General features: G+C 43.5%; 1 protein-coding gene across 1 annotated transcript in view; it reads left to right on the top strand.

Moving 5' to 3' along the window:
- Window positions 1–10,420: 10,420 nt before the first annotated feature.
- The window catches only part of HECTD2 (HECT domain E3 ubiquitin protein ligase 2), a 34,145-nt gene continuing 29,780 nt past the window's right edge, over window positions 10,421–14,785 (top strand). Inside the window, 3 exon segments of the mRNA XM_048069026.2 lie at window positions 10,421–10,794; window positions 10,797–10,967; window positions 14,607–14,633. Of these exon segments, the coding sequence (XP_047924983.2) occupies window positions 10,723–10,794; window positions 10,797–10,967; window positions 14,607–14,633 (270 nt within the window). The 5' untranslated portion in view covers window positions 10,421–10,722.

Below are 14,785 nucleotides of genomic sequence, written 5' to 3'. Positions count from 1 at the left end.
GATACCTACTCGGATCGCATTCTTTGTCCTGGAAGCTTGCTGTGCTATGTCATGTGTCAAATCACAACACAAGCAAAAAATATTGACTGTACCATTTTTTTTGGCAGTTCTCACAATATGCTACCTATGTGAGCATTCCTGTCCTGCGCTGCAGGCAGCTGGGCACCAGAAGTGAATTTGGAGTCCAAATCCCAGTTGAGGGGGTCCCTGTTTGAGTGTCCCCCCCCAGGTCAATTTTAATGTCTTTTCCTCTACAACACCTACATCAATGGGGTGAACGCCTGCCTTGGGGCTGATGCTTGACCTGCACAGCAGAACCGCTGTGCCCAGCCCTGTTGTTGGCCTTCCCAGCACCGGGATGTATTTCATGAATGATCTGCTAACTTTCTTTGGTTTTCCCCTGGTTACAGCCCAGTCAGCTCTCCAGGTGACCACAAAAACCATCTCTGGAAACACAAGGGAAGGGAAGCGGTGGGAAGACAGCAAGTAGCTAGAAGGTGGGGAAGGTGGACAGCTTCTTTCAACACCAGAGCTGGTTTGTGTTACCTGAAAGCATTCATGAACAGACAGCCTCTGCTGTCTATCAGCAGCATGAATAACTTACAAAGGAAAACCTCAACTTATATTAGTCTCACTTGAAGACAGGTACAGAAGAAATTCTTGGGAGCTAGAAAGTTCTCATGTTAGGAAAAAGGGAAAAAAATTGCAATCTTTAATTTTTCTTTTATCTTTTCAAAAGCAAAGGATTTATAAAGAAGAATCCCTTGTAGGCTTGATTTTTATTTTTTTTTATTTTTTTTAATTGTAAAATTAATTTATCGTTTTGAAATTGTTAAAAACCACTCAGATTTGTACACTGAGGTTTTTTTTTGTTGTTTGTTTGTTTTTTTTTTTAACAGACATGATTTGGCTCAACCTCTAGGGCTGTAGTGTTAAGAAAGTGGATCCCTGAGTTTTCTGTAAATAAGCTTTTAAAGAAATAATTCACGGAGTACATAATGACCAGAAATTGTTTGCTATTTCACAAGGACAGCTGTAGCAGGAGGGGAGGAGACCTCCTGACAAGGTTCCCATCAAATGATGACATGAGATATGTGACCTTCCTAACAGTATACTGGAGCATTGGTTTGAAAAGCAAGCTCCTGCTGGCATGATTTCAAAACCTGACCATAAATTAGTTCTCATCCACAGCTGTCTGAAACCCAAAGAAATTAACTCAGGTTCTTTGCATTGCTTTGTTCTTACAGGAAGGACAGAAATGTTTGCATGTCATGATTACCGTAGGTGTGCATTGCTAAATCTTGGCCACTGAGTAGAGCTTGATATGGTGTTGTTACTTATTATTCTGATGCACCTGAACATAATATAGAGTAATTCTTACAGGAAAAGGTATTGATGAATAGCTCTGTAAAGAGGAATAGCCAATGAATGTTGAAATTCTGTCATTTTTCAGAGGAAAAAGAAAGAGTAGTGAGAATATTGCATTATGTATGAGCAAATGCTCCAAATTTATAATCTTGTGACTGGCCTTGATTCATATTTGTGGCTAGTTAAATTCAGTGGAACTAAAGAATCTAAATTTCAAAAATATATATTTGTCTAACCATTTTGGTAAATTCTCTTTGTTTAACAAACAGATGGAGTGTTCCTCCCAAAAGGGACAGAATAAAGAAGTAATCATGCACATTACCTTGTATTGGCAGAAGTGCTTCTAACAAGAGTAAATTGCTCACTGGAAAAAAATATACTTATGAATTTAAGATCATATTAAATGAGTAAGTTGAACTGAAGCCTCATCAAAATCTTTGTATCCTGTAAGTATTCTTAAAATCTAGAAAATTAATTAAAACCTACACATCATAATAGGGGGCACTTTCGATTTACATTTAAACATGTTTGCAAATAATCATGTGTGTATTGCCTCCATTTGCTACGAATGGAAACTTGCGCTTGAGGCAGGTCCCTGACCAGATGGGACCTCGTTAGCTGTGTTCTCTCTCCCCTCCTGTCTTCCAAGGTGCTCAGAAAAGAAAGCGAGCAGGGTGTACAACATGTTTACACTAACCTGCCCTCTTCTGCCACTGTCGGCAGGGCACCCTGTCCCATATTTTATAATCTCCTGATTTCATTTGCTAGCCTACTAGAACTCAGATTTGATAACTTCAGAATGCGGCAGAAGACATTTTTTTACCTGTGCGAAATGGAGCAATTTGCTTTACCTGTGGTTATATGTCTGGTTTATTATGTGAGGGGCAGTTTTTGGCCATTCAAACAGTGTTGTAGATCGCTGAACGTAACATTTGTTGGCATAGATCTGTTTTCTTAACTGTGATGCCTTGGACTTCAATACTCAGTAAATGTGATTGTGGATGTAGAGCAGTGCCCTGCAGCAATCACTCAGAGGAGGCTCTTCCTTGCCTACATGGGAGCATTAGAGGCCCTCCATGGTGCTGAGGATTTTGTCAGCAATATGTCATCACTTTTGGTATTGTTGTACTCACTTCAGGTGTTTTGTCTTTTTTTTTTTTTTTTTCCCTTATGGTGAATACACAAGGATAGTTCTATTTCACCACAAATGAGTGTTACTAACAAATTTTGTCAAGGGACACTGCCCTTGGGTTATTACTACAGTGCTATTACCTGTCTTATTCCTCACTGATCAGGGCTGTAGGGTTAGAGAATGGAGGGAGGGAGGAAGGTGATACGGTAAGCTTTTATATAGTTAAAAGAGCCAAAAAACTAAGACATCTGCAACTACTGCATAAATAAGCCATTTGACACCTTTAATAGCTTTAACACACTTTTTGGAATAAAATTAGCATCTGTGCTGACAGCTTACATGCCAAGTTTCAGCCTGATGCAAATTTGAAAAGTCCTGGATAAAAACTGTGAAAAATCCAGAGTTTATAAACACTACCTGATCCTAACTGACATTCTAAATAGACGGTAGTTAAGCTGCAGTATTTATATAGTACACTACCTCATACGCTGGAAAGACAGAAAGTAATCACCTTCTTTAGAAGTGCTGCACCAAGTATATGACTGGGTCATCTGAAAGGTTATTATAAATAGAACGACTTAGCTGAATACAAATGACATTATAACTTGGCAGCACTGTTTTGGGAAGGAGTCTGTACTCCTGCTGTGATCTCCAGTAAATCAGACACCTCTGTACTCAGTAACAGTGCATTCTGCAGTATCAGCTGAAAATACGGGAGATGGTGCTATATGCACAGCCACTTCCTCACCCCTCTGTGCTTCACAGCACAGGGCAGATCTGCACCCATCTTGCTATCTGCCTCTTCCACGGGTCAGAGGTCTACAGGAAGCTCCGCAACACCTCCCCTCTGCTCACTTCTTCTTCCAGAGAGGTCAGAGAGTGCAAGGTGGAGGAACGGGATGAGCCCCTTCCATCACCCAGATGGAAAAGGGAAGTGATGCTCTGCTCACACACCGGCACTGGCCAATGACACTGTGAGATGAAGCCACTCTCAAGAAAAAAAGCCTTCAGGTTTATTTTTGGAAGAGAGTTTTGAGTTTCAAGACTAGTAATAATTTATAGAGGGACCTGGTATAGCTGTTAGTTTCAGTATCTCTTATCTACACACGAGAAGTGTTTAATGCCAGGATTCTTTACTCCTTTGCTTTGTGTCTTGGGGACTCCACATAGCGTGGGTCTACAGACCCAGTGAGGGTCTACAAGGTTATGCAGAGGGGAAGATCTTTGTGAGCAATTTTGTAAGCTTTATTTATTTATTTATTTATTTTAAGGAGAGTAAGTGCGGGTAAAGTACAAATAGGAAACATTTCTTAAAAGAGAACTACTCGGGAAGAGGTCATATACAGCAGTGCTATTATCTAGAACAATGCTTTGCTTTTACAAAGTTTCTACCACTCAAGTTAAACACCACTTCTTTTATAGAGGAATTCTATTTCTTTTATAGAGGAATTCTGTATGGGACAAGGGCAGAAAACATGATTATTAACCACTGGGTGAACATTTCCTCTGAACATGATGATTGAAAACCACAGAAGCAAAACAGCATTATTTGTTCATTTAGTAAGTAAACTCAGTTGCCATTATATTTAGTTGTGTTAGCATCACTCCTTTTGTTCCACACACACCGATGGGACTTTGTGCTTTAAGTTTGAAAAGGAGGTTTACTGGAATAGAGGCTGTTTAGGATGGAGCAAGTTTTGGTTGAAGATGAGTATTTCTGTGAAAGAAGTTAGTCAGAGAACAGGGAGCTGCTGGTGCCAGAGCCTGCGCTGCCCGAGGACGTGTCCCGCAGGCGGCTGTAAGGCAGAGCTGCAGGTGGATCCACACCTGCCTGCAGCTGCGTGTGAGGAGCAGGATCTGGGGAGAAACATCCTCAGGGCTTGCTCCACTGCAGCGACAGCCCTACCAGCATCCAGCAGCAGAGGCCCCCCTACGCTTTGGGTTCCCGGAGGCTTGTAGCAACACAAAACGAGCAGGGCTGGTTTACTTTACAGAGCAGCCTGAAACGCAAGGCAGATTTCACCAGCAAGAACTGTGCCTTTCTGAGGGTGGGGGCAGTATCTGACCCACCCCTCTGATTTTAGTCAGTGTTCTGGGGCTGCCCGTCCCTTCTTCCCTGCGAGATTCAAGGCCACTGCAAGTTGCTTGGACTTCCATTTATAAAAGTTAGTTATTGTCTTTAAAAAGAAATAGGAAACACGACGAAGCCGGTCACATTCCGACATTACAGAGGGAACACCAGATAATGCATTAAAGGTATGAAATGCTCAGCAGCCTTCAAGCACCCAGCTCTTAGTCCTGCCACAGTAAATCACCCTACGAGGTGAACTGTAGCCCTGTCATCTGCCCTAACAGTTTCCAAGATGTGCAAAGAACTGCATACCTAACCCGATCCCACACTTCTTATTTTCGAGGCTCAAAACCCGAACATTTCTCTGTGCTCACTGCGAGCCCTGGTCTGCAGCCTGGGCTAGATGCTGGAGGCAGCTGCAGCCTCGGCCTCCGCCGACCTTCTCCCGGCTCTGCTCCTTTCTGCTCAGCCTCAGAAGCAGAGAGGACAAGCAGATTGAAATGATTTACCTTTTACCTCCCACTATTGCTTCAGTTCATGGACGTTCACTTTTTTAAAGCAGATCAGGCTGGTCACATAGCCCAGGAAGTATACAAAGGTCTGCAAAGCCACACTGAACAGCAATCTTAATTCTAATTAGTATTTTTTAATTTTATGAGTTGTATGATGACAAAGGTATACAAGCAACTTTCTGAATTAAAAATTACATACTGCCTCAGACCATCTCCTCTTTAGCATGGTATACTTTATTATTATTACTATTTCATGTTTGAATAGAAACAGGCTAAAATCCTGTGTCTAGTATCTGCCTCTATACCATTTAAAAATAATTTCCAGGTTGGACATGACAAAGACAGATGGTATCTCCTAGCCTCGGCTTTTGTCCCTTGCAGTCCCTGGGGGAAGATTATCCTACTGCTATGTCTCATAAGATTTCAAGTGAAGTTAACTGAAGACTGAAGTTTAAAGATTGAATATGGTGATTAAAATATAGTCAGGACAAAAGCCATTCCTAACTAACACCACTTTTCAGGAGAGAAAAAGAGAAACCCTAATAAAAGTCGTGTAGTTTCTAAGTTCACTCTCTTCGCTTGGTGAATTTTTCTCTAGTAGTCTCTCCTAGCGTTTGCATCCAGTGAGTTATCACAGATAACCTAACTCTGGACATCACTAAAATATCCACTGTGTTTCTAAAAATATAGGCCAATGATTTCTTTCAACCCAAAGGTCCTGTTCCCTGGCAAGGGGTAATTTAATATTCAGCTTGCTCCAGTAGACAAAAAAAAAGGGTTAATCACTGACCTAAAAAATCAGCTGTTGCCTAGGCACCAGTGACCACAAGCCTTTTACAGTTTGCTGGTACAAATACTGTATTGCACCAGCCAGTGATGACGAGGAACCTGAAATGCAAATGTAATGAGGCTGAAAAGGCAGAACTGCGTATTAGCTTTTCTTTCTGTGTACTAGGCAAGCACAAGAAGGATGTATCCCGTCGGATGATGCATCTTCAACCAAAACTTTACCATTTACAAAAGAGAAAGGTATAACTGAGTATCTGATGAGTCAAAACAACACCTCAGTAATTTGCATTAAGTGCCTCAGATGAATTAGCTGAGGAGGTCTCTGCACCACTTTCCTAAATGTTTGTAAACTCTTTAAAAAAATTCTGAACAGAGGAGAATAGACAAAAGGTAAGCGAGACCTTAGATCAGTACATCTAATGTTCATCGTAGGGGAAATTATGCAGACTTAGCTGGAGAGAGCTTGAGTGCACCTTGTGCACGTGCCCCTGGAAAAGAGGGAGCTTTTCTGCCTTACAGGTAAAGGCACCTGATCCAGGGATGAAAAGGTAGACTAAGACAAGCTCAAGCTTGACATAAATTCCTCTTCCCAGCAAGAATACTAACCATGAATCGACTAGCTTGTCAACAATGGCAGATGGATTTACAATCATTTGGATTCCGTAGGACAAAATTTCAAAAATTTACGCCTTAGTCCAACTTCAAGGGAAAAGGACAGCTGCCAACAAGGGAGGTCAGGCAAGACTGGGATCATCCTTATGAACCCTGAGGATGTCTTGGACCAGGTATGACTTGTGGGCAGACATGGACTTCCATCTTCCCTAGAAGGTGATGTGGGCAGGTGGCATGGGAGGGTAGAGCAGCTCGGGAGTTCAGAAGTCGTGTGGTCTCTGATTTTGACATGATTCACATGGCACGTATGGTGAGGCCTCCAACTGAGTCGGCAGAGTAACGGGTGGGTTTCAGTGGCATCCTGCCTGAGTTCTGTTAAAAGGTCACTGAAAAAGATGCTTTTTTGTAAAACATTTCTATTTCAATGAATCAGGTCTTTCTGTTGAAACTGAAATGTTTTGCCGAAAACCTGTTGTGTTGGAAAACTCCCAACCATTTATCTCTCTCCTACTCCCATAGAGAGGAAATGGGTTGTCTCCAGCTTTTGCTTCCCCTTTCAATGTTTCAGCCATCCTGTGCTTCCCCTTGCGCCCACTCAGGGTCCATCTCATAAAGCACACATCTGCTGAAGGTCCAAATATTTTTGTACTAGGAAGTGTGTAAGATATTCAGAGTATGATAAGGAAGAAAAAGTACTGCTCAATAAGAAAGAAAGACAGAATAGCTGTGTGACAAGAGTGTATCAGCAACCAAACAAAAATTCAGCCTATCTTTTCTAAAGGACAAAGGCCACTTCAATTCCTGACATGTCAGCTATGTCGGCTTGCATCAAGGATCTCTGACATTCCTGCAAACACTAGTAAAGCATTTGAGGGCCAGCCAAAACTAGACAAGCCCTGCACCCCCCCCCCCCGTTAATTATTATAATCATTAATTATTATAATTATCATTAATCATTAATAATAATAACCACTAAGGGCTAAAACCACCCCTACTGTTCCTGTGTTAAACCAGGGCTGAATTTGGCTATGGTTGCATTCTGACTTCTAACTGCAGAGGAACATGTGACCAGGTACACTCAATTATTTGTCATGAAAATACTAGCCAGGAAATTAAGCCTTTTGTGTGTGTGCGCGCATCATTCCCAAATGCCAGTCTCTGCGAGTGTATCTATTACTTGTAAGCATTTACTAATCGTTTGTGAACAAATGTTAGCAGTTAGTTAGTTTCCATCTGTCATTCCTGTGCCGGTCTGTGCCTGGCCACGTCATTGTGCAGAGATGTGCAGTTGACTTTTTCCCCTTCCTGACGACTCAAACTCTTTGGATAGAAGGAATATGTTTGTGAATAATTCTAAAATAAATTGTCAAGGTCTCCTCCTGCTTGATCGGACCAGCACCCTGCTAAGGTTGGACTGTTTTCCCTTAAGTACAAGAAAATATGTTCAGGGACATGTACAGCCATAGTCACTCAGGGGTGTTACTGTGCTTTATGTACGCTTATCTGAGCCAGCAGCGGGGCATGCCAGCGTGGGGTCCAGTGCAGGCTGCAAAACTCATCCAGGAACCAGTGTGAATGTGTAGGCCCAGCAGAATGTACTTGGCATGAGGAACAGCTTGTGATTGAACCTTACTGTTTCCTGACTCCCCCCAAAATAATGTGAAGTAGCTGGCAACATGTGATTTAAGACTTTTAAGTTGCTCAAAGTGATTAAAAGAATCAAGGAAAGGGTCCTTGTAAGGATAAAGGAGGGAACACAGTAATATTGCCTGTTAGAAGACAGGCAATCTTTATCCTTTTTTCTCAATGCTCCATTGCCCACTACCCTTGTTTATCACTTTGGCAATGAATGATTGCATGGTTACATGCATTGCCTCATTACACACAGCACTGCTGCAACCATCTAGCATCCATCCATACTAGCAAATTTAAAGCCAGTTTAGATGTGCCTTTCCCAGCACATTTTCCCAGATGGTTACATCTTTGACTGTGTTGTAGATGTATGAATAATATTGAAATACTTTTAGTTACAAACCCTAGGCAATAGATGTATGCTACCTTTATTAGAAGTAGGAAAATGCATTTATTTCTCCTTCAGTATAAGGTCCTTTTACTCTTTTACAAAAATAGGAACAAAAATTTTTAACAGATTTATGCCAATTTTCCTAATTGTCCTGGGTCAAAATATTCCCCTGAATTAGTTTAGTTCAACAGAGCACTTTGTTTTAATGTAGAACAGGTTCGATATTTCTATGGACAGCAAAAAATTGATGTCTTGCTCTGGTGTTGCATTAGCTTTTTGTGAAATAATCTTGCTAAAATGCTATTTCAGTATTTTTGAAGCTATCAAAAAAAGACCCTTATAGCTCAATAGAAATGAAAAAAAAAAAAAAAAAGAGGCATTATGAAATCATTTGTGTACTTTCTATTTCCCTCTGCTTCTTTCTCTCTGCAGGCTTAAGGAAACAGACCCTTCCATGTTTCCAATTGGCATAGCTCCACAGAACCGCTTTGCCAATTACTTCCAGTTGCGGATTACCACTTAGTGTATAGCTGCTTGTACTGAAGTTGTTGCAATTACTATCATTATGTTATTTCTCAGCAAGGAAAAGAAAAAGATGAGTGAGTTTTGGGGGGCTTTGTTTAACTGCAGTGAGCCACTTACTTATGCCAACCACTGAGAGCAACTTGGAGGCAAGCACAGTGAGAAGTGAACTTCTTGGAAAAAACAGCTTTCAAATTTAACTTGGTAGGGAGACAAAGGGATTTCTTAATGAAACCTAACAAACTTTAGGTCTGCCAGTTCCTTCAGAAATGGAAAGCATTTTTCAATGTGTTAGATTACCACTGCAGTACCAATTATGCCCTTTTTTATGCATCGTACAGAGATCTTTACCACAGCTCCAACCTGCGGGAGCTACTTGTGTAATGCCAGTGCTGGGGAAAAACTATTGTGTGGTTTACCTCTATCCAAGAAACCATCTTGAAGATTTCTTGTACGTAACTACTGGTACGTAACTATTTGCACTCCTTTGACCCCTGCACTAGGAGGGGAGGTCTCTAGGCAAATTAAGAGTGCTCTGAAAGCAGCTAGCTTCAGGTGGCAGCTAGTGGTTTCAAGGACCTAAATGTTTTGTTGCTCAGTATACACAACCACGACAGCCCTCTCATGTAGGACTCCCCATAGCTTTGCTTATCAAGTCAAGTGGTAGGTCAGTACCCCTAGACATCTACACTAGATGTTGTATTACAACCAGTTCAAGACAGCATGTCTTCTAAAGATGATTTTTTATTTTTTTATTTTTTTTTTAAACAGCAAAGCTTCAGCAAGCCCAGGGTATGGCACTGAGGCTCTGAAAATGGGTCATGCCTCAGACGTCCTGAGCTTCTGCCGTTGCCGGATCCTGGCTTCGCTCTGTCTATGCCAGTGAGACACGGAGAGAATCTTTTTATACTTAGCTTCTTTATTTTCCTCATTAAAGAATGTGATTTGAAACTGTAATGACATTACCATGTGGTAACGAGGCACTGTGACAAACCCCAAACCCTGCCTGCGAGCGTAACGCACACCACCGCTGAGGTGATGAAGAGGAACCGGAGCGCCACGCTGGCACCCACCCCGATGTCCCTTATCCGTAATCGATCACTTATTACTCGTATATTTATTTACTCGCCGTCCTGCACCAGCCTCCCCAGGGAGCGAAGCCCCCTCAGGCCCGCGGCCGCAGCGCCGGGCTCGCCCCCTCACCACGGCGGCTGCGCAGAGCGCGGAGCACAGCCCCGATTCCCGTACGGCCGCCGCCCGCGCTCCCCGCCCGGCGCCTTTTCCTGCGCTACGGAGTTTCCGTAGCCGTGTCCTCCGCTGCCCCCGCGCGGCGCCCCCGGTCGCCAGGCGCGTTTCTATGAGGCGCCTATAAACAACATGGCGGCGGCCGCCCCTCGCGCTGCCCGCCGTCTGTAGGTGGCGCGGCGGCTGAGCGGGGCGCGGGGGCAGCGGGGGACGGCGCCGCCGGCCGCCTCCGCACCGCTCCGTCCCGCACGGTCCCACCCCGCTCCTCGCCGGGCCGCGGCGGGGGCGGCCGGGCCGCGCTCCGCCCCGCCGTGCGGGGGTGTCTGGGCGCCCGGGAGCAGCCCCGCTGCTGCGCGAGCGGAGCGGAGCGGAGCTCCTCGGAGCGGCTGCTGGCCCGAGGGGACGGGCTCCGGGAGCCGGCGAGGGGACAGGAGCCGGGAGCGGGGCCATGTCGCTGCCGATCCCCCCGACGGCCACGGCTGCCGCCGACCTCCCCCCCCCGGCCCCGGCCCCGGCCCCGGCCCCGGCCCCGGCGCGGAGCTGCCGCCGGGCGCGGAGCTGGGCCAGGGCAGCGCGGCCCCGCCGGCGGCCGAGGAGGAGGAAGGCGAGGGTGAGGAAGAAGAGGAGGAGGAAGGGGAGAAGGAGAGGGAGAAGCTGCCGCCCCTCCCGGCGGCATCCAGCGCGGCGGCCGGGGTAGGTCGGGGGCTCGGCGGGCGCTTGCTCCGCGCCCCGCTCCGGGCGGGCACCGCCGGCGGCGTCCCTCGGCTGCCGAGCCCGGGGAGGCTTTCATTCAAGTTTCTTAAAAATAACGAGCGCGCCTGGAAGCGGTGACATAACGGAGCTATAAATTCTCCCTCTACTTATAGTTCTTTAACATTTTACAACGGTCTGCTCGCTCGGGTTAGTCATGGCTGAGGATTTGCAGCGCTGTCGGTGGGGGTTTGGGAGCGGGGGCTCCGGCTCCTAATGCGCGTATGGCAACAGCTAGCTGGGAGAGGCTTCTGTATTTTTAACTTTTTCTTTAAAAGTCTCTTCCGTTTTTTGCATTGTGTTGAAGCCAAGATGACAGAACAGCTCGGTAAGTGATGAATGAGTTAACGCGGGTTTAGAAAAAATAAACGTCGAGAAAGGTATTTGCCAGAGCAATTTAGTTTCAAGAAACCTCATTTGAGATCTTTAATCATACTTGAGTTATGATTTTCTTTCTGCTGATTGTACAGTATTGTGAAACATAAAATTTTCCTGGCGTAAGTCGCTTATTGTGTATAACTCAACATTAAAGCTCGCTGTAACTTATTCAGCCCAGCAATGAAGCAAACATCTTATCAACCCTATGCTAATATAGTTACGAGACTTTAGTTCAATGGTTCTGATAAGTATCAGGTTTACTAGAAATTACCAGCAGCAAATTACCATAATTTGAGTTTAAAAGATTGAGTGCTTAACGTTTTTGACTGTCATGAAATAATTGTGATGTTAAACCAAGTAATTGTAGTCAAACTGCAAACTCCTTTGAGCAGTTCTGCCAATTTGTGTTTTGGCTAAGATGTTCCAATCTTCTGAGAGGCTTTCAGCTTCCCAAATCTGTCAGAATTTGGGAGGATGTGTTTGTTCCTGTGATTCAGATAAAGATTTGGGAGAAGACAGCGATGGCCAAGTACCCGGGAGTGACTTGCACCTTTGATAAGGTGCAACCTCGGAAAGGTGCTCCATTTCAGACTTGGAATGGCAGATGCCAGTCCCTTGGGGAAGGTAAATAATGATGGGCTACAATGTGTCAGGCTTAGCTTAGGTAATGAAAAATACATGCAACTGATCAGCTATGCAGCATTTCCACTGTCCTGAAGAATCGGGAGAAGAATCTGGTTTGTGGCTGGGCATCCCACATGCTTCTCTGAACTGCTGCCTGCAGGAATTAATAAGTTGTCTGAGCTGACCTGCTACAGAGCAGCTCAGATCTGGCTATGTGTGATTGCTTGTCAAATGCATGGGGGACTTTGAACTTACGGAGATGCATGCAGATTTTAATAGTATGTTACAGAGGGAGAGCTGTGTGGAAAGATGTAATAGATCTTTCGACAGCCCTGGATTTCTCAGTGTGCACCAGAATGCTGGTTTTGGTCCAAATGTACCAAACAGGGAATGCAGATATGCTTTTGCAAGACCTTTATGAGTTGAAAGAAGGTATTGGACTGATGGTCTGCTGAGCCCTAGTGTTGACCAACCTACGCATCTAATTACAAGGTTTTCAGGAGTATGGTGTGAGATTCATCCTATACAGATGGTTTTTATTTTTTTTTTTATATTAAAACTTCTGCTTGAAAATCAGAAATGAATGTTACTGAATCAGATTCTCACGCACTTTTAAAGACAGACATTTTCTCACCTGCATCGTCATTAAACTGGAGAAAAGTTTATAATTTGATAAGGTGACTAAAGGGGGAAAATGTCTTTAAAATTTGCTTTTTTTTCCTATTAAAATTCCTTTTCTTTAAAAACAAATGCCTGATACAAATATGAAAATACTTCTGATGTTGTTAATTTGCTCGTTATCTCTGCCTATTATTTCTAAGCGTATAGCCATCATATGATGACTTACCTCGTCTCTGTGTGAAGAGCGAGCCTTATATATCCTGGTCTCAAAACATCTCCCCAGGTTGTTTGCGCAATTGACATTTTCTTCCATTGCTAGGGACCCACCATAGATTTGTGCAACATGACTGTAGCTTCCTAGAAGGCAGTATGAAGGTGTGACACATCTTTTAAACTTTCTATTCTCCACAGTAGCTGTGGAAAAGGTCAGAATTTGAGAGAGTCAATAGATAACCACAGTATACGTTATCTTATTAGGGCATGAGCATGAAAGATGTCACATCTGGAGTTTAAGCAGGCTGAAAATTGGAAGAAAGTGTTTATGTGACTACTGCTATTGCCATTTGCATCGTGGCTTTTTCTAGGCAAGGACCGTGTGGAGTTACTGAAAGAGGGTAACCTTTCTGGGTGATTTTCTTCTGCTTTCATTCCTAAGGGAAGTTGTGGAGCTAAATTACTCCCACAATAAATTAATGTGGTCCTGCAACGTGCCAAGGTTTTTCTTATGCGTGGAATGATGATTAAAAAATAATGCATAGGGGGAGGTGGTTTGGATGTCAGTATTCAGATTCTGCAAATAAATTTGTGGGAAGTTATTTAACTTGCCTCTTGTAAGCAGGAACAAGTAGAGGTTTCTATAAAGCAAAAACGGTCTGATGTTACACCTTTCAAGATATGAATGGAAAGGAAAATTTTACTTTTTGAGTAGGCTGTTGCACTGACAGCTGTCTTTGGGTAATCCTTGTTTCCTCTGTGTTTTCTGGCACCCCTGGTCCTTGCTCACTACATACGTAGGGGTCTTCAGTGAGTTAAGTTAGGGCTGAAGAGCAAGGTTTTCAAGAAACTCTTCTAGATGGTCTTTTTGCCTCTTTTTCTGCAAGCACTCTGTATGTGCTCTTTGCAAGCAGTTTGACTTGTTTTCACCATCTGGTTTCATTTCAATAATGGAAAACATAAATGTATAAAGTATAAAGCTAGTACTTCTCCAGCCTTATGGAGGGCTTAATGCTTTTGAAAAATTTCAGTAAGAAGCCAGCAGCGTTGTAAGTTATTAATATGCTCTTAGAAAAGGATTAGAGGAGGATTAAAGATGGCTTTGATCCACTTCCTCCAAGCATGCCTGTTCCTTATGTGGGGGTTCGGTTTTCTGATGGCTGTGTGTTTGTAGCGTTTTAGGCTCTAGAGGCTCGTTGACCTCCTACAGAGTTTTATAAGTATGACACAGTGCTGTACGCTTGTCCTAGATTACTCTCCCAGGAGATGTCACAGATCCTCTTTGATGAGCATGTACTTCCCCGGTATTCCTCCAGGGCTTTCCAGCAAAGCCTTTATCAGTATGTTTGTTTAACATTGTTGGAGCCGCACTTGGAGCAGGATGTGATGGAGTGGAATAGCGCGTGCAAGCTTCGCTCTTTCTGATTGCTTCTCAGGGCAGTGGCATTAAGAAGGACCTTCTAAAATAACTATTCGACTATACTATTGCAGTGGCACGGCTGGAGTAAAACTGGAAAGCTGAGGAAAGGTTATGTGACTCAAAACAGCTGTCACAGCAGTCTGCTTCATAAGAGCTCCTCTTATGAATTTATCTATGATAACTATTCCCTACAAATTGTTAGAATCATCCAAACTCCAGATTTTCTACCTAGAGCATGTGTTTTTGTGACACAGCAGATAAACTTAAGATCTGGATTTGTTTAAAAGTCCTTTTTCATTTAGTCACGTCTTGCTGTGTTTTCTCAGGATCTGGACTTTCTGCTTGTGTGCCAGGTGAGTTTTAAGAAACATCTTAGTGATACTTTAAGGCTTATAGAATAATAATTTTTAAAATAGCTAATATTAAAATAGTAGCTGTAATTACATTTTGTTTGAACATTTCTTGCATACAAGGCGTTTGGAGCTAGAAGTTGAAAGTTGATATT

The sequence above is a fragment of the Anser cygnoides genome, chromosome 7 (genome assembly GCF_040182565.1).
Source record: "Anser cygnoides isolate HZ-2024a breed goose chromosome 7, Taihu_goose_T2T_genome, whole genome shotgun sequence".
In the NCBI taxonomy this organism is placed as follows: Eukaryota; Metazoa; Chordata; class Aves; order Anseriformes; family Anatidae; genus Anser; species Anser cygnoides.
Note: the sequence above shows the minus strand (reverse complement) of the source record. Positions and strands in the feature narration are given on the sequence as shown.